Source organism: Canis lupus, chromosome 9 (genome assembly GCF_048164855.1).
Source record: "Canis lupus baileyi chromosome 9, mCanLup2.hap1, whole genome shotgun sequence".
Taxonomy (NCBI): Eukaryota; Metazoa; Chordata; class Mammalia; order Carnivora; family Canidae; genus Canis; species Canis lupus.
The window spans coordinates 34,439,206-34,463,481 of record NC_132846.1 but is presented as its reverse complement, the minus strand read 5'-3'; the positions used below and the strand labels follow the sequence as shown (position 1 = coordinate 34,463,481).

Sequence of the window (24,276 nt, the reverse complement as noted above, 5' to 3'; positions counted from 1 at the left end):
AAAATGAGAAATGACCAATCTTATTTAGAGGTAAAATGACTTCAAATTCATTTACAATGAGAAATTATTAGGTTTAACAATGTAAAATATTTTAACACTAAAAAAGAGAGGACAGTCTCATCAAAAACTAATTTTTGGCCCTCGAATCTGCATCTCTTGCAACCCAAAAAATTCCAAATAAAAATTGAAAGGGCTGCTTTTCTCAGAAGGGTTGTATCACAATGGAGGGTGGTATCAAATACTGTATGGATGAAACAGAAGGTCAACGTAAACAGTGCTATACTCTTGCTCAGAGATCATTCTTAATCATGATGCTTCCATTTTACATTTCAATAAATTAGTAGTCTTAAAAATCTTATTTAAAAAATGCTTTCCTTAGTGATTACTGCTTAAATAGGATCTAAAGCTATGCTGTCCAATATAGTAGCCAGTAACCACATGTGACTACTTAAATTTCAATTAAAATTAAAAATTCAGTTCTTCGATCATAATAGCTACTATTCAAGGAATCACTAGCTACATGTGATTAGTAACTAGCATATTGGAAGGCATAAAGAACATTTTTATTGTAAAAAGTGCTATTGGGCAGCACTGATCTGAAGAAAGTGCAGTGTGCTATATATGCTCATGAGCTTTTCCACTCTTAATTGTTTAAAAGTATTATATCTCTGGGCTACAGATTAATAGTGATCTCTGCTCTTAAGTGTCAAAGGATGGTATCAACTTTCTGATCATTATTTAGACAATTTATGAGGTATTCAGGAGTTCTACATAAGATTCAAGTAAAACAAACTCATTTTCCCTAACTATAAAAGAATGAAGTGAATGCTGTATGGATGATGAAAATTTAGCGTTCATATTTAAAACTTCCCTTTCTTCCACTAATATCCACAAATCTTCAAATATAAAAGCAAACATTACTACCATTTAAAGCTTCTCACAAGAATAAAGCAAATAGCCTAGATATTGCTCTATTTTACTTTGGTGTCTTAGCAAGGGGAGAAAAAACATTAAGTACAAACAAAAAAGGTAGTAAATTAAAAATGGTCTTAGAAATAAATTGCTATGGGACAAGGACAAAAAAACAAGTTTTGGTTTTATCCATGCAAAAAATGCTCTCATTTGTATCGATAGCTGATATTGAGTTGACTTTGATTACTTTTAGGAAAATCAAATTCATGTGGTCATTTTCATATTTACTTTGTCAGAACACAAAGTAGATAATTATATATCACTTCTTCCCAGTAATTCTTGGATGGGAGGCAGGAAGTGGGGAAATGAATGGATTGCTTGGTCTTCTTTCTTAGTAGGTAAAAACAGAACAACTCAATCATAAAATGCACACAGCTCTATCTAAAAGAAAAATGCAAACACAACTTAACCAACTTTATTTGACTGCATCTTATTTAGACAGCTTGCACATTTCAAATCCCATTAAATCTCTCTGTCCAAAAGGATATGGGACAATAGAAGAAAATTATGCAGCAATATCCAGTCATCAAACAGCAGTCCAATATTTTGAGATACACGTGATATTTTATAGATACTCAACTCATATCTGACGTCAATATAATTTATGGTTATGTTTTTACAAACCTGAAAGCCCTGTAACATTATAGCACTCATTTTAGTGATGTCATGGTGCACTGAAAAGTAACTCTGATGCACTACCAATTTGCTTTTATCTATGCTCCTGGAAAGTGATGAACTTCATGATTTTCAAACACCATAATAAATATACACATCCAGTCTTATACATGTCAGCCAATACCATAACACAGGGCAAGTAAAATTAAAACATGTGACAAACAAACTCCTTTACATAGATTTGTCAAGCAAGTAGGGAGGGTAATTTGGGGAAGAGGCAGAAAATATTAAAACCAATTTTTTTTAATAGTAAGTTTTTTTTTTTTTTTTTTTTTTTTTGTTGTTGTTGTTGTTGGCTTCAACTTCAAAAACTACTGTTTGGTTTCTGATCTGTGGACTTCTCTAGAGTAGTTTCATCCTAATGTAAGGGAAATTACAATTAGCCCACATATCAAAAATGATAGCATACCCGTTAGCTTCTTCAATACTAACATATATAGCTTCATGGTAGCATGTATAAAAATGTTCAGCAGTATCAACTGCCAAACCAGTGTCAGTGGATAGTACAGTCAGTCTTAAAGAGGCAGCACCCCATTAAAAGAAAGTTGCACCAATTTTGCTCAGTTTTAGCCAAGTGAACTCACTCTGTCATTTTTAAATGGGATGGTTTTAATATTATATAAGAAAAATGAAAGCCTGATATCAAAAAGTAAATTAATGTATGATGCTACTTCAATTGGAATGGACACTTATGAGTTTTGCTGCTGGGTTATCATGCTAGATATTAAAATTTTAGTCTACTTAACTAAACAATTTTTGCATAACCAATTAAAAACATAAGGGAGACATGTATATTCAACATACACCAACTGAATAATACAGCAGCCATCTGACATTTTAGTCACTGGTTAAGGTCATGTTTACAAACACCCAGTCAGTTCAGCAAAACCTAGTCAATTCTGGGGTAAAAGATCAATAGAGATGGTTTCATTGACAACCTGCTAAAAACATAATGTTGGAAGTAAAAATCTAGCATATATCTGCTTTACAACTGTCCCCATTAGTGAGTCAAGCAAATGTATATTCATCAACAATCATTACTCATGAATCAGCAAGTCAAATATAAAATGGTGAGATAAAATTTGATAACTGTTTTGGTTCAGTTCCTTCCATATTAAAAATAACAGAAGCATCACTAGGATTGGCATTCCTCTAAATGCTGGAGCCCAAATGACATTTGAGCAAAGACATACTCAAAATCGTCAGCTGGAAAGTTGAGTATTGTGTGATCATCACATTTTTAATGTATTTAGTACTCTGCCCATTAAACTTTCAAGAGCAATATAAAATGGAAAAGAAAAAGTTGTCTTTAAAAATTAGGAACGATGAATGATTCCACCAGCAGGAGGATTTTATTTTCACCAAATCTGTATATCATTATTTTAAAAGTACTTAATACCATGTTCACTTTTAAGACACTACACTGAGCAAGGAGCAGCTTTCCTTTTTAAAAAAAAAAAAAAAAAGGCAACAAACTTTCCTGAAAGGGGGCTTTTACCAACTGTTAATGGAGGTAGGGTTTTTAAAAATACAGTAATTATAGCCATAAAATAAAATTCAAACCAAATCCTAGAGCAGAAGTAGAGCATATCCAAATTAAAGAAAGAATAACATAGATTCCTAAAAAATTACACTTTTCACAGAGCATTAATTTTTTTTTTTTTTTTTTTTTTATGGGTAGTTAGGTTTTCCAGTTAAATTACCCATCACAGGTTTCCTGACTCAATTGGAAGCAATTACCTTTAAAATCTGTTACATTGCACAGACTGGCCAAAATACAATGTAACTGAACATGGTGATAACTATTAAGAAAACCCATAGAACTCATTCCAAAAATTTTTTACAATTTTCCCTTTTGTTTTTCTGAGAAATAAGCAAAAGCTTCCTCAAGAATTTGCTCAAATAAGTGAAAAGAAAATAAAATCAGTTTAAAATGGATACAATGCACCTTGAAATTTATTTCCAAGACCAAGAACCAAAAGTGAAGCGTTTTAAGAAATAGAAGCAATGTGAAATCCATATCAAGTGGGAAAAAAGTTCCAATTACTTTGTAAAAGCTGTTCTTCACAGCTTAGCAATAATTTTGATTAAATAAAATCATACCAATTTACATTAATTTTCTATTCTTTTCCAAAAATTCCCTCACTCTCAAAAAAAAAAAAAAAAAAAAAGTGCATCCAAAACCCCAGCAATTCCTGGCTCCATCAACTTTTCTCATCCCTTTTGAGTCATTTCTCAAAGATTTTCCAAGTAGATTCAACTTCTTACTGTAAGGAAAGAAGGGACTTTACAGTAAACCACTCTGTCACTCACCTGGAAAAAAGTATCCAAATTATAAAAATCTGAAATAATTTATTATCAAATTTAGAATTTAAATAAAAACAAAAGTTTGCTTGCAAAGGCCTTAAAAGAAAAGGAAAAGATAGCATGCATTCAAAAACTAGAGATGAAGACAAATATACTTATCTACACAGGCACTGGCAGACGCAATTTAATTGTTATCTTTACTCATTGTAAGACACACCCAACCCTACATAACATTTTTTTTTCATTCACTAATCACTGAGGTACCAATATTCAAGAATGGAAAATTTAATATTGAAAAAATAAAACCTAAAATTGAAGCTTTTCCCCCACCCCCTTCAGAAAACTATGGCAGGTTTCATGTGAAATGTTAGTATACTTAGAGATTTTTACAATCTATATTGGCTTTTTTTAAGGAACAAAAATCATGTTCCACTTACTGGTTCTGTGACAAAATGATCACTGTGTAAATGACATTGTCATCAGACTTTGCAAATGAACAAACAAATCTTGGCTATCAACTGGCACATCTTGCTGGTACCAAAAGAACTCTTTAAGTTTAAAACAATCTCTTTTAATTCAGAACAAATGCGCCATGCCAAAGTGCAACAAATATTGTGCGACACTCAATGAGACACTGACAGATAAGAGCTGCATGGAAATTACTAAATCCACCTGCAAAGCAATTCTGTACAAATTGCATTGCATGCAAAGGTCGATTCTGCATGGTTGGAAAGTTGTTCCTCGATGTCAGTTTCTCAACGCAGCCACAATTTAAGTCGCAGTGCATCAACTCCATTTAAATAGTATCTGAACAGCCTCTTATCTCGAACAAAACCAAGATTTTCATAAAGTTTCAAAGCAGACTTATTCGTTATTTCTGTTTCCAAAACAACCTTCAAAAAAATGAGAAAACTAAGTTACCATTTTATATTTTTGAAATTAACTTTATAATTCATAATTTGACAAATCACATATAAACATTTCAAATATTTAAGAAAAACATACATCTGTTTTAAAATTGATGGTAAAATAAATGTTAATGATGTACAGAAAGAACCCAGAAAAATGGTCACTGAAATTTTAACAGTAATTTTCTCTTGGGGCAAGGGGAGGTAGAAATGTGAACATTTTCTGTTCTATTTATTTTTTGTGTTGTTTGGAAGTTTTGGCAATGAGAATACATGTTTTATACTAAAACAAAGACGAAGTATTTCCTTGTGGAGAAAAATAGTGTGACAAAAATATGAAGAAGAAAAAATCAACAATAAAAACCTTGAAGAAAACTGACCAGTACTTGAAATTATTCAAATCAACCACCAGCTCCTATATTTTCATTAATTTGTCACCATTTATCCTGGCAACAACTGTCATATTGTCTAGAATCTCCACCAGAATCTGTAAATTATATCCCTTGGGCCAAACGTGGCTAGTGACTGTTTCTGTAAATTATTTTTTAAAGATTTTATTTATTTATTCATAGAAACACAGAGAGAGAGAGAGAGAGAGAGAGAGAGAGAGGCAGAGACACAGGCAGAGGGAGAAGCAGGCTCCATGCAGGGAGCCTGACACGGGACTCGATCCCAGGTCTCCAGGATCAGACCCCGGGCTGCAGGCGGCGCTAAACCGCTGCGCCACCGGGGCTGCCCTTCTGTAAAGTTTTATTGGAACACAACCAAGCTCATTTGTTTACATGCTGTCTAGGACTGCTTTCTCAATACAATGGGCAGAGTGGAACAGCTGCACCAGAGATCTATAGTCTGCAAAGTCTAAAATATTAACTTCTCTGCCCTTTGCTGATTCTAGGCAAAAGGTACCCAAACATTAGTTAAACTGGAGGGTTTGCTAAAACGGAATGCTGAGACCCTCCTCCAGAGTTTCTGAGTAGATTTAGGGTGGAGCTCAATAATCTGTATTTTTAAAAAATTGCCAGTTGATGCTAATGTTGCTAGTTGGGAGACTACAGTCTCAGAACAACTGACTATACTATATGAACATCAACACTTAACAAAAGAGCACATCAAGTATTTACTTCTGAGTCTTCTTTAATATTACCAAACCAATGGCCTTGACAATAAAGAAGTGGTACTTTTTGATACAGCACTATTTTTTTTTAATTTGTTTTTACCCTCCTTTACCTAAACTTCCTCTATCCCATCCTCTCGCCTTTTAGATACACAGCCCTATTTGCCTACCTATTGATTCTCAACCAACCTCATGGAGAATTATCAACACAGTGAGCCATAGTTACTGTTGGGATGTCATAACCCTCAGGTGTTTGAAGTGGGACAAAAAGAGCAAAATAGAATTAAACAAAGCCCTAAGTGAAGCCTATGAGTCTCTGTTCTATCTCAAGCTATCAAAACATTTGACAAGAATTCAAACAGATGTAAATAATAGGGAAAAGAATATAACTCAATTCATCATATCCAAAACTGAAATCATGATCAACTAACTCCTCTTCCACAATTTGATCTCCATCCTACCAATACCTCAAATCTGAAACCCAGGAGTCACTGTTAAACTTTTCTAGCCCCCACCATCACATACATCCAAGCACTGAGTATTTCAATTCTCTTAAATCTCTCAAATCAACCCTTTTCTTACTATCCCTAATAATACCATTCTAGCCCAAGCTGCCATCAACTTTCACTGTAATTTTAACATCTTCCTAACTCAAAGGTCTCCCATTCAACATTTAATGACTGTGTCATCTCTCCTAGCTGATGAGCTCAACAAGGGCAGGGATCATGTATACCTCCTTCACAGCCATTTCCTACGTACCTAACACACTGCTTACCACAAAGAAGACTCTTAAATATTTGTAAATTATATATATTCTAAGCACCTTTCATTATATTACATATATCACATAAACATTAAACAAGCAAAAGTATTACCAAACTTAAAATGACCAAAGTACTGAAAGTAAAGGCATCTTAAAGCAACTGCCTATACAATTAACTCATAAAAGCAAATCACATGCTAAATTTGCACTTTTAAAAGATCTAAAAACAAGTAATGAATAATTCAGGATCAAGAGAAAAATGTTCCTAAGAAGGAATATTTAAATGTACAACAAATAAATTGGTTTAAGAATAAAAGCCAATAATTTTTCTCTGCTCTTAAAAAAATGGAATTTATTTTTTAGTGATGTATGCCATTTTCTAGTATGGGACACTACAGTCTGATCAATATAGGTTTTCAATTTTGAACAATTCTCCTGGGTAACTCCTAGAATTGTTTTAGGCCATCACCTAATTACTGCTAAAATGTTGTATCAAAACAATTAATATGTGAAACAATAAAGGTATAACAACTCAAAACTTGGAACCTAATTTCACAGAAAAAGGAGTGAAAGTTTTTATTTATTTTTTTGAAAGTTTTTTTTAAAGTTAATATTCAAGTTTTAGTAAATGCTTTGTAAAGCATTTTTACATATATTATGCCATTTTACATGCAATTGTCATTATGTTATTTTCATCATAACCCTATGAAATAGATATGATTTTCTCCAATTTACAAAAGAAGCTCAAGGCCACCAGTAGTGCTAAATCTGAACTAGAACTTAACAGTATCCACTCTTCAGTGCCTCCCCCTGATTGTTTCCCAGAGTAAAACAAAGCAGCAAATGAGAGATCTAACTAACCTACTTAAGACACAATGAAGAGGATCCAAGTCCATGTTTGTTAATATTTGGCAACTGAAAATATTCAAGACACATCTGAGGCTAATCATTGTTACATAAATACACACATAGGTGTGGTAAAGAGTTGAATTCATGTTCGCTGTCAGCCGAACAAATTAGTGAAATACAGCCCAATTATACAGAAATGGAATTATACAAAGGGCTAAACTTAGTTAAAATGAAAAGATGCTCTTGGTACACTCACATTCTCTAAATAAAGAGATCATTTGACAAAATAGAAAATATCAGGAAAAAAGTAACTACCTTTTATCACTCAAATTCTTATAAATACATTACAAGAGAGTCTGAGTTTATGATGAAAACTCAATATAAAACTATTCTTTTAGTCCACATCTTGGGGGTATTACATAGGAAACCAAAGGAAAATGAGGCTATTTTAGTCCCAAAGAAATTTGGCAAAGTTGAATTCTAGTTAACAGAAAAAGGATTACTGTGAAGTTCCATGGATTCTCTTAGCAACAAACCATTGTCAGGATAAGCCAAACTATTACAGTTTAGAAAGACCTTTAAAATTGTAGGCTGAAACTGCTGGAGTGAGGGGAAGCTGTTCACTGCTAGAACCTAAGCACTTATTGTCTGGCACCTCACAGACCTTCCATCGATACTACTAAATGAACTTTAATGCTCTTCATAACATTCCTTTAAGATCAGAATTACCATCATATCGCATAGACAACAAAGAGACTTGCCTATAATCACACAACTCTAAGTGACAGAAGATGGATCTAGAACCTAGGCTTCGCAGAACCAGTTCTTTAATTAGGACAAACTACTCAACCAAAAATCCTTATAGCTTAAATATCTCCACTTTACTCTGTTCTTTACCCGGCAGCAGCCTCTGTCTCAGCCAAAATATGTTTCCAGTGACACTAAAAATGTTCAACATATAACTATTAAACTTTATAAAAGGCTTAAAAGTCATCTTTACACATTATCAAAAAATCATAAAAATACACAAGGTACATTTGTACATGTCAAAATATCATCTGTATTTTAATATGTAACAGATTTATTATTGGTTATAATAAATTAGGTTGTTGGTCAGAATGTAAATCAGTACAGCCATCATGGAAAAAATTTTGGAGGTTCCTCAAAAAATTAATAGGGGCAACCTGGGTGGCTCAGTGGTTAAATATCTGCCTTTGGCTCAGGTTGTGATCCTGGGGTCCTGGGATCAAGTCCCACTTCAGGCTCCCCATGGGGAGCCTGCTTCTCCCTCTGCCTATGTCTCTGCCCCTCTCTATCTCTTATGAATAAGTAAATAAAATCTTTATGATCCAGTAATCCCACTTCTTGGTATATATCCAAAGGAACTGAAATCAGGACCTCAAATATGATACTTGCACTCCTGTGTTTATTACGGCACTACCACAATAGCCAAAATATGGAACCACCTAAACATTCAATGTCCAACAAATGAATGGATAAAGAAAAGTGGCACACATATACAATGAAATATTTTTTAGTCTGAAAAAAAAAAAGAAATCCTATCATTGTGACAACATGGATGAACTTGGAGGACATTACTCTAAGTGAAACATATCAGACATAGACAAATACTGCATGATCTCATTTATAGGTAGAAACTAAAATAATCAAACTCATAAAAGCAGACAGCAGAATGGCAGGTGCCAGGGGTTGAGGGGAAGGGGAAATGGGAAGATGCTGGTCAACTAAAAATGCTTAAAGATTATATATAGCACACTTACATTTAATTAAGAAATGTAGTGTATTCTCAACATAGAGGAGTTAATTCTGAGTGTTAACATCATACCTTAATCTAAAAAGACATTTGTTTTTTGTTTTTAAATTTTTATTTATTTATTCATGAGAGACACAGCAAGAGAGAGAGGCAGAGACATAGGCTGAGGGAGAAGCAGGCTCCCTGATCCTTGGGGGGAGGGGGGGTGTCACACCCTGGGCCAGAGGCAGATGCTCAACCGCTGAGCCACCCAGGCATCCCTCTAAAAAGACATCTGAAATTTAAATTTCCAGAAATAAAGACTTCAGTGGCATCTATAGCTCAAAAAGTAAAGCACTGTTCATCATGCTGACTAATCACCTGCCCCATTCTAATTTATTTAGGTAAAAAGCTCATAAAAAGTAAATGGTCACTATATGAGTTCATTATTTTACATATATAAATCCTACTTTAAAAACAGCATTGTAGAAAACTCATTCATGATATTTGTATATATTTTTCTATTTTCCCTAATGTAATACACAAACTCAAGATGCTTGTCTAGTAGCCACTACACGTTTGGCAGCCAAAGCATGTGGGAGTGTAACCAAATTCAGGCCAGGTCAGCAATATAGGTAATGCATTTCCCCTTCATGAAGAGACAAATCCAATTATTTCTTTTTTTGAAGCTTTAACTTTATAGACAGCTCCAAATATACAGAAAAAGACAAAGATCTTTTAGTTATTCTATTTTAACATGTCTAATTCTGACAAAAAGTTAGGAAAGTCATAGTAAGGCAAAATGAAAATAACTATCAGATCGGGAGAGTATTTCATTATTATTCCAACAAAAACATGATCTACATTTCATGTGGATCTGTGATTACTAACTTTGGTTTAATACACTGTGAATTTATCTTAAAAATGACAAGAACAACCAAGAACAATATTAACACAACTCAAGGTCACAAATAAATTGACTGGATGTGCATAGTAAGGCTTCATAGAGATTTCCAAATGAAACTTTTTATAGGTGCATAGAATTAAAAATTTCTATAAGAATAAAAAAATAGCAGTATAAGCTAAGTGGTGGAAAATGTAATTTAAATCCCTTCTCTAACGTCTTTCTGATAATTTGCCAAAATTCCTTAATACTTTAAGAGAAAGGAAGGCTGGCCGAACTTAATAAAAGTAAAATCATATGTTGGTTACTTTATAATTGGTTACTATATTCTTAGAAAATTAAAGCTTCAGTTTTTCTCAACAGTGAGAAATTATATATGTCTTACTAAGTACAAAGTAAGTAAGATGACTGCTCTTCTAAGAAAGCTCACAGAAAACTCAGAGACGAAGACAAGTTTAACAATTAATTATACAAGTCAAAATTCACAAATGCATAAAAAAAAAGAGGTACAGATAAGATGCTGGAAGCACAGAACTAATCAGTCAACAAATATTTAAGAACCACTGTACTCTATCACAAATGCTACACTTAGTACTAAGAATACAGCAGTAAATAAGAAAAAGAATCTCTGTTTTCTTTAGTGGCTAAAACAGAGCCTCTGAACAGTGAAGAAGCCAAGAAAACCATAGAAACCACACAAATGATTCTGTCCAGAAGAATTAAGGAAAACTTTAAATAGAAAGTTACTGATATTTGTATTGGGTCTTAAAGACTGAGAGTAGTTTAATAGGTAAAGGAGGAAAAAGCAGCTAATAAGGTCTAGCAAATACATCAGAGAGAAAGTAGTTACACTGGGCTGAGGGGAAAGAAACCAAACCAAATGGAATGAAATGGTAAAAGGAAATGGAACCAACAAAGACAAATTATCAAAAATTAGAAGGGAAAAGGGCATAGAATTGTGGCTTACATAGTTTAAAACTCAATGAAAGGAAGAGGGAAGCCCTTATAAAGAGTAAACAAAAGTTCTATCCCTTCATACAGCAAAACTTCTATCTCAACAATGTGGGACACAGACAATTTTTCTTAAACACAGAAGAGTTCTCTAATCCAGAGGGAGAGCTAGTCAAACTGTAAAAAAAATCATAGAAAAGAAGTAAATTCATGGAACTATCCCCATTTCAGACTAAGATTAGGTGAAACTCTTTGGTTGAAAAGTAAGAAAAATAAATCAGAATTAGATTTTTAGGCCCACAATGAAAAGAGTATTTCTACCATAAAATGTAACACTAATTTAGAGATCTAACTTTGAGACTCAAATCAATTTAACTCAAACGTCCAGATCATTCCCGAGAATTTTCAAAGGAAAACCAATACTATTTGTTCAGTTAAGATAAAGCACATACCTTGTCTCACAGGTAGTGGCTAGGATCACTCACAAAAGGTATAACACCATAAGGAACATAATACTCCCTGTTCATAACATCCCTGCTCACTGGGAACCACTCCAATCAGCAGCAGTAGAGGATCAAAACACAGTCTCATTAACCCAAAGATTTCCTCAAACTGGTTAGCAATTTTTAGGAACCTCGACTTCTCCTGATGAGCTAACCCAGTGTGGCTGTGGTCCAAACAGAGACTTAGACTCATCAGCATATGCAGTCCAGTCCTCTTCAGCAAATTTTAGTTACCAGCTACTTAAATGACCAGGGTCACTGCATCTTTTATTTTTTTATATTATATTAAAAGTTGTGAACAATATTAGATCCTTCACTCTATGTGAATTACCTTATTTGAAATAACACTGAATAGCCTGCAATACCAGGATGACCCTCCTCTGTGCTGCCCAACATATCTGCAGGCCTTCTCATATGACCACTATTTAGTGTGCTCTGTCAGAATACAAACTAATGTGAACGAGGAGCATGAGAACATCCTACAGTAAATCCCTGTATTCTGACATGTAAACATGTTCACAAGATATTGTTAAGCTTAAAAAGCAATTACTGCAGAAGAATAATTATGTCCTCATTTATGTAAAGAAAAAGCATTACACAGGTTAGAGGTATGCTTAGAAATGAGAGGATACATATTTGAAGATGAACAATAGCTATAAGCAGAAAGAAGAATAAAGAGCTGCAGTGTGGGGATGGCGAACGGACAGACTCTGTACCCCCAAATCACACATACACATCATGCTTAATGACAGTGTATAAATTTCGTGCAGAAAAAAAACCTACCTTAAAAAAAAAGTAATCAAAACAGGTTACAGCCTTTTGAAGAAAAAATTACCTAATTTCAAGTCTTTTCAGAACTATCTAAGGCATAGTTGCCCTCCAATAATAAACACAATTGTCACTTCTACTGTTCATAAAATTGTTAGCACAACTTTATTCCAGTCACCACTGCTATATTAAAACCATTTATACTTCTCTAGTTTACACTTATTTCCTTCCATATCATATGACAGTAAATCTTAACATTCCCAGCATCACCATTAGTTATGGAGCATTCACCATGCATACAGCACAGCGCTGTAGGATACAAATTATAGCTGTGGTAGGCTGTACAAACCAGCTAAAGAGAAAAGATGCTCTTAGGTTAATATGCAGACAGGTCTACATTTAAAAAGTGGTTGTCGGGACACCTGGGTGGCTCAGTGGTTGAGCATCTGCCTTCAGCTCAGGGCATGATCCTGGAGTCCCAGGATCGAGTCCTGCGTCGAGCTCCCTGCATGGAGCCTGCTTCTTCCTCTGCCTGTGTCTCTGCCTCTCTCTCTCTCTCTCCTCTCTCTCTGTGTGTGTCTCTCATGAATAAATAAAATCTTAAAAATAAAATAAAAATAAAAAATGGTTGTCTTTTTTTTCCCCTCAGCCTTCTCATTATTTAACACTGAGAGATTTTTTTCAAACATGAAATGTCTTTCACATGAGCTAACAGACAGTTGGTCCACAGTTTTAAAAAATGTTATTTAGAGAGAAACTAAGGCCAATATGTAAGGAAGTTGCAGTAAGATTTATAATAAGAGCTACCTTAAATGACTTAACTGATAACAAATCTTCTGAATACCAATTCCTCTAAATATCAATTATTTACTGAAGATGTCTAAGATTTCACCTCCACATTTTGATAAAAAACAAAATTTAGCTATTATCATCTTAAAATTTGTTCTAGGTCAAAATTCATGTGTTTTTATTTTTTTAAGATTTTATTTATTTATTCATGACCGACACAGAGAGAGAGAGGCAGAGACATAGGCAGAGGGAGAAGCAGGCTCCTGCAGGGAGCCTGATGTGGGACTGAATCCCCAGTCTCCAGGATCACATCCTGGGCTGAAGGTGGCGCTAAACCGCTGGGCCACTGGAGCTGCCCAAAATTCATGTGTTTTTAAAAGGAATAGAATTTTCACCACAAGCTATAATCATATAATAATAGTTTGCAATGAAATTTACAGTGTAATTTATTATGGGGTATTTATTTTAAAAAACCAAAAACTTGGTAAAATACAGAACAGGGTAAAAGATTTTAAACATTTAGAAAGACTTACCTCATCACAGTCTCCTTCAACCATGGCATATATAGCTTTCTTAACCAAGTTAGTACCTAGAATATAGATCTGAGTATTAATGAAGGAAAATTTAGTTTCTTAAAGGTACCTAAATTATCATATTCATAATAAGCACAAAAATAACAAATGCTGGTTCTACCTTGAATGCAGATACACAGACTAAGTGAGAAAAAATATAAACTGAGAGGCCAACAAAACCTACATATAGCAAATATAACTTTCCTTTTAAAAGACCTCTCTCTTATGTATCCCTTTTTCTTAGGTGTAATTACTTGCTCCAAGCAAGAGTTTGTGATATTCTGTTTGAAGGTAAGAGAAAAAGAGGAAAAAGAAAAAGGCAAGATATGGTATGGCCAGAGCAACCCAGGAAATCCTTGAACTAGCGAGAAGTTACTACAAGATCCTTGAGCTAATTTTGCCAAAGATCATACCAGAAACTGCTGTGACCCAGAGTGGGCCCAAGACACTGGGTTGGTTCCTACAAACCTTATAATGAGCCTGGGCATACTGAAGTCCAGCATTCCCAAATGATGCCAGTGGTGTCTATGTAAATGTCTAGCAAAATGTATCCTAACTTAGGGTCAGATATACTTGGTACATTAAAGGGAAAACAACTGCCAAATCTGATTTTAAGAAATCCAAATTCTGTAACAAATTTCTTTATTTTTCCAACCATGCAAATGAGGAAGAAACACATTACATGGGCCAAACAAAATGTCTGAGGGCCAGGATGCAGCCCTTAAGCCACCAGTTTCTGCCCTCTAACTAGCCAGACAATTGCCTACCATTTGCCATGAGCCCCATCAGCTCTTTGTAATGTCAAAAACCCAAACTTGGCTTATATATAGCAAGTCCAATCCATTGTAAACCCTAGTAGTAAACTCTTAACACTAGTAAGAAAAGTTGGTTAAACCAAAGGTATTAAGTCAACCTATTCATAATGATTTCTCATAACACCATCTCAGATTGTGTGAAACAGTCTTAAACTGGACAATAACACTTGTATTAAAAAAAAAAAAAACTACAAGTGACAAAACTCCTAGTAATTAAATACTGGTACAGGCATTAAATCTTTCACGAATACTTACTTAGCTTCCCTAGATCCCAGAATTTGACATGTTCAGATAAGTGCTTGATCCCCTAGCCTAAAAAAAGAGCAGATAGGTCCTAGACACTAGGACAATGGTTCTTAAACAGGCTTGTATCAGTCACTTGGGGAAGCTTTAGTCCTACTTCTAATAGGACTAACAAGATTCTCAGGTGGAGGGACCTAAGCATTTGTTTTTAAGCCACTCTGATGATTCTAATGACCATTATAAATCATAAGATTGACTGAAAATGCCAGGAAAAGTGGACCCAAGAAAGAAATGAATTTGGGAATAGTAAGACACAATTCTCCTTTATCCTGGTCCTCTCTGAATTGTAATATGTTAGATGACTATTACTAAATAACGGTAACAATTTCTCCATAATTTGACCTTGAGGTCCACTTAACCTAAGTATAGACAGCTCCTGAAAGGCTACGATCAAGCGCCTCAATAATGCTATTAAAAACTGCAGTACCTAGAGTAACGCAAAGCATTTTGACTCTGATAAAAAAAAAAAAAAAAAGAAATGTTTGGAGGTAAAAACATCACCTGTTACTTGCTAGAAAGATAATTTCTCAAACAAAACATTAATAAAACAATTCAATTTTAAGAACATTTTAAAAATATTTTGAAATAAAAACAATCTTCATTTTCTTCCCTTAGCTTTTCATTTCTATGTATTTACATTTAAATCTTTTGCTTCAAAAAACAAAAATGAAAATAACTTATGCATTCTTTTAGTGACATAATATTTTCCTTACCAATGCCATTTCTCCTGTATTTGGAATCCACGGCTAACATGGCTATATAACCTCTGCGGAACATCTTTTTGTGCATATCCAACTTGCAAACGATGGCACCTACACACTCCTCCCCTACCATGGCCTTAAAAATAAACAAACAGTTATGAAGAATACATTGCCATCAGGTACTGCACAATTACCCAGGGAAATAGCAACCAACCACTGGTCACATTTTTGAGGAAGGAAGAGAAGAATTCCAGTAATAGAGCAATCATAAAAGTTTCAGAAATCTAAATCCCAGAACTCCTCCAAATGTTCATTTTAAAATCATTCAACGTTGTGCAGGGCATGAATTGCTTATACTTATTATCAGAGTATAGGAGGAAAAAAGCAAGATTTTCAAAATAAATATTCAAGTACTTTATAAGATATTTATAATGATTTGCAATAAAGGCCTACATGTTTAAGATTTGGGAAGGAGGAAGTATACGAAAGTTAATTTTTTTAAGAAAATGTCCATTCATTAAGCTATGATAAAGAATTGTGAAACTTGCTTATCAAAGTACTGTAAATTTAAACTTAGTTCTAATAAGGTTTTAGTGAAAGAGAGATAAAGACATGGTATTTTATGCTTGAAAAATAGTTAGATTTGACCAGGAAAAAAAATGTAAATGATTTTTAGAAAAAAAAGATTGTTTTTAAGGTATTCCTTGGATCCTACCCAAGGGGTTTTTGTTAGTGAAGGACTATGAGGACTACATATACAATGGTCTCACTTTTAGGACACTTCTGACAGTATCATTATCACAAAGCTAAGAGATTATCTAGAACTTAAAATCAGAGCTTCATCTTAAAGCAAAAGCTCTAATATAAATTTATAGTTATTTTAATAAAAATGTTTTTCCAGACTGTTAAAGATTATATGTTGAATAAATGCAATCATCCCCTATTTTAAGATTTCCAGTGTTACCATTAAAAATCTTTTTCAAAAGTTCCATCAGCAATGAAAAGTTCTTGTAATACTCGTATTCTGGTAAATATAGGGTAAAAGCTCCAATTGTTTAATAATGTGTCAGCTCGCTAGAAATACGTGTTTGCTGTAAAGAGCACTCATTAAAAAAATATGAAAACTTCAAATTATCTCTTAATAAAATTAAATTTTCAGAATAAACTATTTCAACAACAAAAACCAGGAATTGGGTTAAAAAAATAAAAAGTCCAGCTTATACTTAATACTTAATTTTAACTTAATTTTGATGTGACATTTTTCAGTTCATCATTCTGTAAAATGATTAAAAAACCTTTTTTTAATTGTAGAGAAATCTTGTAGGCAAGATAATTCTAATCCATTTCTGAACTAGGTCAGAAAAATCTTTTTGAAGGGATATCAAATTCAACAATCCACACTAATTCATTTCTGTTTTATCATACAATCCAGAACTATTTTGGACCAGTAAACCTCTAAAATTGCTACTTCCATTTTCATTCACAATAAATCAATCAAGTTCTATCAAAATTCTTTTGAAAACTAAAATTTCTTTCTGAAATAAGACCTGAAATATGCACAAGAGATGGCTGGTCGAACAATTCTGCTTGTGTGCTATATACATGTTTAACCAAATACATTAAAAAACTTTTTGACCTGATCTCATAAATTAGAGAAAATGGAAACCAATAGATCTAGAATACAAAACTGTAGGACAGCTACACTTCAGTTAGAAAACCATCCAAGAAAGGTTTCTTCAAAAATCAGAATACACAATACAATTGGACAATACTTCCAAATTGGATAGGAATTTCAAACAAATCTTTGTCCTTTGACCTAGGCAGTGACAGGCAAACAAAGTATTATCAGTTCACAACTGGACTAGATTGACTTCTTCCTAACTAAGTATCTGTAGGAGCAAATATCAAGTGGTATGCATCAGTAAAGCAGAAAAGCCCAGTATATAATATATTGTTACTAATAAGGTATTGGTAGTGAGGAAGACTTGCGCTCTTCTTTTTTTCTGATAAATTGCTGATGGATATACACTTTTAAGACTCAATAAACAGCTTGTCAATTTCTCCAAATAAAAGTTCTGCACATATTTGGAACTCATACTATCAAATGTGTTCTTTTTTCAAGGATGGGAACTGAAAAATTCCTGGCAAGATTTAGACTTAACACTACAAGGTCAAGTGCTTGCCAATCTATAAAACTTGAAAAATACAAGTTGCATGAAACAGAAATTCCCAAATTTCAGAATGCTATATATGGGAAAACAGAGGAAGCCAGAAAGTTAAAATAAACAGACAATATTACATCACTGGTAATAAGTTTAAGAAGTTCAAAAGGCACCAAGAGCTGAAAATACCATGAACTCAAAAAACGTAGAGAGAAATTAGTTAAGAGAATAATAATTGACAGTGTCTCCAATTTGTCTGGCACTCTACTTTCACATCTTCTACAATTATTAGGACGAATCATAAGAAACTGTTGTTTTTGTTAGATATGGTCAAGTATTGGCAATTTTCTTTCTTCATTTCGAACTCATACATTCTATTTGATCCATTTTAGGTTATATGGAAACGAGAACCATTTTGGAGGTTTTTAATCTCTTTAGAGTATTGATGTTTGTAAGAACTGTCCCTTGATGAAGCATAACTTGGTAACATAATGATCTTCGCTGAACGGGTCAAGGGTATGTCATTTTTCAGGTTCTTTCCATGAGACGTCAAGTAAAATTCTAGCTTTACCTCTCTGCCACTAAATATCTGAAGCTTTTTTTTTTTTTTAAGATTTTATTTTTAAATAATTTTTACACCCAACTTAGGACTTGAACTCACAACTCACAACCTTGAGATCAAGTGTTGCATATCCACCAATTGAGCCAGCCCTAAATATCTGAAGATTAAACATTTTAAGTCACTTTGGTCCTTAATCTTTTTGCATTAAAAAAAAAAAAAAAAAGTGAGGTTGAGCTATACTGTATTTAAGATCCTTTATGGTTCTAAAATATGACTTAAAACTTGTTTTTAATTAGTTCTTACAGGAAATTCAAATTTTTAAACGTGAACCCAAAGGCCCCAATTCTAAACGGCCTCTGATTAACTACTGTTTTATGTTCAATACCTGCAGATACATACTTGCACTAGTAAATCTTAGATGTCAACCACCTGTACAGTATCTCACCTTCCAGAGATTCAGAATTTAACATTAAACAACTCGCTATTAAAGAGCTAAAGTACAAATTAGCTGATAAATTGGAAAGAGCCTATGAAATATCAAAACTAAAATTTACTAAGTTTATCAGAGTCTAAAATGGCAGACAAGTTGAGAGGGGCCCAGGTAATATCAGAACCCAAAGCTGACTAAATATTATACATACAACTATTTTCTGTAATTAACAAAAATACATATAATATTTCAATTTAAGGTTTGGCTCAATTGTATGCATTTGTGGGTAAACTTACAGTTAAATCAATTGTAAATTTTTAGCAATTACACTGACTTTTACATGTATAATAATGCTATAAAATCACTTTCCCTGTGATCACATGCCTGTGTCAATGCATGTCTAAGTACGTCTATTTTGATACAATGGCTGCTAGAGTCCTGGGAGGGCAGTTTTGTAGACTGTAAGATAGTTCCCCACAATTTAAACAAACATAATAAATTGAAGTTTAGCAAAGTGACCACAGAAAATAACAGAACTACCATTCTGAAGTTGTATTTTCAGGTTACCACCAACATATAGAACCAAAAAGATTTCTAAAGCACCGTCAAAATGTCTTGCAGGGATTTGCTATGTGCAACTAAGTCAATGCTAAAATAATAAAAGTAGTAGCTTCTCCCTTTACACATCATAAAATATTTTTTAAAAGCACAGTGCCTTTCCTCAGTGAAATTCAATGGCAATAAAATGCCTGTGAGCACAAAGATATAAAGCATATACCTTCAGTTAATACTTAAGTGATAGGTTTCATACAGACTAACATTGGTCAGTGTTATTGGGGAAAAAAAACGGTACTGCCAGTACTATACAAATTAAAAATACCTATTTAGCTTGTTGCACAGCCAAATCTTTTTTGCTTACATGTAAGTATAAAAATTTTGTCAACTATGCTTTACACAAGCCGGTGTTACTACTAGTATTTAGGTATACCTAGACCAGTTTCTTAAAGAGAAAAATTAGATTAGTAACGATTTCACACTTGGTTCCCTACTTTCCACAAAAAGATATTTTGTTCAAGTTTCAGTCATCTTTCAGCCACCAGAAAGGTTAGTAGCACCATCTAGCACCAGAAAGCAGGCCGGCTACAACTGTTAATTGTCCTGTTGAAGTAAAAGGAAACTATCTCCGTAATTACAGAAAATGCTTGTAAGATTTAATTCTCCAATGTGGCCACAGCAAGTTTACTGACAATCATGTTCACCAAAACATGTTTATGCATACACTCTTCCCTGATTATGGCTGTAATTGAGAGATTAATAAAGCCTGTATCCGAACAGAACCAATGTTCAAATTAAATGATTGCAAAGTGCTTGGAGGAGGAGGGAGGATAATTAAAGACGGTTAAACATGATTATAAGCTAATATAAACAAGGATCCAAGACCCCCAAACGTGCATCATACAGGCTTGCTGCATTTACAGGAGTATCAAGTTAAGCCAGATCAAGACGTCTTCCCTTCAAAACAAGTTTCATTAAATAACCGGTAGTGTGTACACGCACTTTACATCATGTACCGTACTATATGAAACGCAGAAGTATACACATCCATCCACTGCCACTCTCGGCCCTCACACTCCCTGCCCCGCACGGCCTGGATCTCTCTGCTGGGTTCACCCTCTTTGCATTCCATCCACTTACCAAGAAGCACAGCTGTGGCCAGTTGTGGATAAAATATCTATACGTATAAATGGAGTAGGGTTCAGACAGATCTTTGGTGATCAGTCTCATGATATCGGGCATTTGTAGCTCGGATTCATATCGGACATAACGTATCGTCCGATCCTCCCCAGGCTCAACCTCCCTGCCCGAGGGGCTTCTTAAACTGCAGCCGGTGGTCAGGGATGAAGACAGCAGCCGCACCTGCCGGTCTTCCTCCTCTTCCTCCTGCTCGGTGCCCTCCGCCAGTCCATTGCGGGCCGCCGCAGGATCGCTCGCCGCCACTGCCTCTGCCGGGCTGGGGAGCGCAGTTCTTCCATTACTGGGGAGGCAGTGAGGGGGGCTCTCGCCCGAGTGTACCCCAGCTCCTTTTGTTGCAGTCGCTCTGGGCCCCCCGTCGGGGGTGGCCGTGGTCGTGGCCGCCTCCGCCGCGCTCAGAACCTTGCTCTTGAGGGAGGCGGCCGCCCGGAGGTGCCGCAGTTCGGGGCTGATCAATCCGTTGAGCTGCTGCTGCTCCTGCGGCGGCTGAGGGCAGCGAAGGCACGGATGCCCCTTGGCCGCCGCCGCCGCCGCCGCCTCGCCGCCCGCCGGGCTCCTACCGCTGCCGCTGCCGCTGCCGCCGCCGCCGCCGCCGCCGCCTTCGTGCTCCTCGTCGTCCTCCTCGTCCTCGCTGCAGCAGGCGAGGGCGGCCCCCGCCGGGAAGGGGCAGCGGGGCTCGGCCGCCGCCGAGGCCGGAGGTGCTGGTGGTGGGAGGAGGCTGCTAGGCCCAGGCGGTACCTCCGCCATCCTAGAGGCGACACAGACCGAGAGGGGAGGCCATGAGAGCCGGCGGACGAGCGCGCCGCAGCAGAGGGGGCGGCGGCGACGGTGTGGGGGGGGAACAAAGGCAGAGACCGTCCCTCTCGGAGCGGCCCCCCCAATTCCCCAGGGCCGCGGGCCCCCCCGCTCTTCAGCGCCGCCCAGCTGTTCAGCCGGCCACCGTCCCCGTCCGCCCGCACCCGTCCGCCGGCCCTGTCACCCGCGCCCCTCCCTGCCCGCGCCGCGCGGCTCACCCCGCACAGGTCCCCGCCGCCACTGCCGCCACTCCTCTTCCTCCTCAGCCGCCGCCGCCGCCGCCTCCTCCGCCGCCGCGGCCGCCTCCACCGCCGCCAAGGTTCACACTCAGCCGCCGTCGCCGTAAAGCGCCTCGGCTGTTACCCCGGGTAAAGTTTCCTAGGCCTGGCTTTACGACACTTCCCTGCCTGCCGGCTGCCGGGGCCAAGGGAAAGGGGCGTGGAGGGAGGTGACCTGTGGAGGGGCGGGGACGGAGGTGTCTCCTGCGGGCCCCGGGCGGGGGCCGCGTGCTGACGGGTGGGGCAGCGGGGCGGGGAAGCTGCGGAGGGCTTTGGAGTCTCCGGCTCCCCGGCCGCGCGTCCTCGGCTTTGGGACTCCGCCGCCGCCCGCGGAGCTCCTGACGCCGGGCCGGGGAGAGCAGGGGGCGGGACCGGAGCTCGGGGGTTGCAAGCGCGCCCGCCCGCCCCCCCGCCCCCGCGGAGCTGCCGCGAAGCCGGCCCGCTGGAGGCCTGCCGACCCGGCCGCGCGGGAGTCCCCTAAGGATGCTCTTCCTCCGCGCTCCTGCGTTTCCCCAGACCCGGGGAGGAGGGCGGAGGAAGGAGGGTGGTTACCTGAGTCCCTTGAAAGTGGAGCAAAACTAAATAGGGATAAATTAATTATATTAGTTTATAAATTAAATCAAGGAGAAAAGAGAGGACGTTAGGAGGGGGTTGAAAACTGGTTTGTTTGTAGTGTGAATTAAGCTTAACTCGTCTGCCCCTTTGAGACCAGAGAAGGTGGACAGGTAGTCCCCCTCCTCTCTCTTTACCCGCCTTCACCCCACCCAGGAATTCGGAGGTAAATGTGATTTGGAGATAAAGGTGCTGGACAGATGAAAGCGCGTCTAGGGAAGGCTTAAGAGATGGTGGAGGAGAGTGAAAACGGCCAGAAAAGCGCGTTTCTAAACTTGTGACAAGAACTGTCACCGGGAAAGTAATGCCCTGAAGCTCGCTCCGCACTCGCTCCACCCAGCGGTCGGCCCAGGCGCGTTGCAAAAGGAAAAGCACCGCGGCACGCACTGGAGCGTGTGGCCCCGCTCTTTTCCTCCCTAGCCCGCAAATGGTGATGCCCAGCAGGTCTGTTCTTGTAACTCTCCACCACACGGAGCGAATTCAAGCTTTTCGAAGACCCGTTTGTAGAGCCAGTCATGTCAGCCGCAGATGGACGTCTTCAGGGACATAATTCTGTGACTGCTTATGTTTGCAACTTCCTGCCATGGCATGAACTCTAGAAAGTGGGATACACTGTAGCATAGCTATTAGGATACAATTTTTAGGATCCTTGTCACTAAAGATAGTAAGGACAAACTACCACCTTCCATATAGAAGTTCAGTCGATAGTGATAAAAAATAATAAAATATGTTACTATGTACCAAGTCCTGTTCTAAGTATCTTACAAGTATTTATTGACTCATAAGTTTTAATAAAAACTGATTTATAGGTTTTTTATAGAAATATTGACATTTATTTCAGCCTTGTCTATAATCGGAAAAAATAAGTCCAAACCACCTTTGTATCTATTAATACAGGAATGATTAAAATAAGCTTATGATACCTAATACATGGACTATAATAGAATGTATTGGTACACTTCCAGTTACTATGACTGCATTGCAAATTATCCCCACAACCCAGTGTTATAAAACAACCATTTATTATGCCAACAGATTCTGTGAGTCAAGAATTCAGACAGCACAGCAGGAATGACTTTTCTCTGTTCCCTTATGCATAGGGCCTCAACTGGAAGTCTGAGGATTAGAATCATCTGAAAACTTTTCACTTTCATGTTGGTGATTGATACTGGCTGGAGGCTGCTGGCTGGAAACCTCAGCTCAACTCCATGTAGACCTCTCCAGGTGGTCTCTTAATATGGACTGCTTTGGGCTTTTTCACAGCATGATGGCTAGGTTCCCAGGGTGAGTATCCCAAGAGAAGGAGAGCCAGGTAGGAGCATATTCTCTTTTATCTGCCTTAGAAGTCATGCAGTGTCAGTTGTGCCACCTTCTATTTCTCTAGGACCTCACAAAGCCTCATCCAGGTTCACAGGCAGGGGAAATAAACCATACTTTTTGATGAGGAGAGGCAAGGTTTTTAAAGAGCATGTGGAACCAGAAATATTGCTGTGGCCATTTTGGTGCTTAAGACCTCTAAAACACCCTAAAGAGATAAAGTAAACAAATAAGTACAATGGGATCCCATTTATGGTTTTTAAAAACTAAGACAAAAACCGTATTTCCAAATGCACATACATTGTTTAACAATGCATATTTTTCAAATGACGTAGGTTCAAAGTCAAAGAAACAATGATCTGGGGGTGCCTGGGTGGCTCAGTGGTTGAGCACCTGCCTTCGGCTCAGGTCATGATCCTGGGGTCCTAGGGCCGAATCCCGCATCGGAGTCTGCTTCTGCCTCTGCCTGTGTCTCTGCCTCTCTCTCTGTGTCTCTCATGAGTAAATTGAAAACAAACAAACAAACAAACAAACAATGATCTGTTCAAGTCATGCAGGAAAAAAAAATGGCCAAAATGGTTCCATACAATTCCCCAAGACATATTGAAGGATCTTTTTTACTTAGAAAAATGTATCTCATTATCTGTGGAGTATAACCCTGTCCTAAAAAAGATGTGACTCCATGTAATGAATGAGTGACGGCAAGTCTTAATGTTCTTTC

At 37.2% G+C, this 24,276-nt stretch overlaps 1 protein-coding gene and 1 long non-coding RNA gene across 3 annotated transcripts in view; one reads left to right on the top strand and one right to left on the bottom strand.

Annotated features, from left to right (window-relative positions):
- Positions 1 to 1,354: 1,354 nt before the first annotated feature.
- On the bottom strand, positions 1,355 to 21,815 carry NAA30 (N-alpha-acetyltransferase 30, NatC catalytic subunit). Its single transcript, XM_072838706.1, has 5 exons — positions 21,567 to 21,815; positions 20,497 to 21,301; positions 15,660 to 15,783; positions 13,790 to 13,845; positions 1,355 to 4,847 (listed from the first exon to the last, which is right to left on the bottom strand). Exons 2-5 carry the CDS (start codon positions 21,298 to 21,300, stop codon positions 4,710 to 4,712), a joined length of 1,122 nt encoding a protein of 373 aa, XP_072694807.1. The 5' UTR covers position 21,301; positions 21,567 to 21,815; the 3' UTR covers positions 1,355 to 4,709.
- Positions 21,521 to 24,276, top strand: part of LOC140640012 (uncharacterized) — a 20,555-nt gene continuing 17,799 nt past the window's right edge. For both annotated transcript variants that reach the window (XR_012036669.1, XR_012036668.1), the window contains exons 1-2: positions 21,521 to 21,716; positions 23,339 to 23,522. This is a non-coding gene — a long non-coding RNA (uncharacterized lncRNA). The remainder of the gene's footprint in view (positions 21,717 to 23,338; positions 23,523 to 24,276) is intronic.

Excerpts from the sequence above, each read along its gene's own strand:
- NAA30 (XM_072838706.1), bottom strand. The coding sequence starts at position 21,300 with ATGGCGGAGGTACCGCCTGGGCCTAGCAGCCTCCTCCCACCACCAGCA. Across the intron at positions 15,784-20,496 it reads GGCCACAGCTGTGCTTCTTG|GCCATGGTAGGGGAGGAGTG; the intron begins GTAAGTGGATGG and ends TTTATTTTTAAG. Across the intron at positions 13,846-15,659 it reads ATACAGGAGAAATGGCATTG|GTACTAACTTGGTTAAGAAA; the intron begins GTAAGGAAAATA and ends TCTATATTCTAG.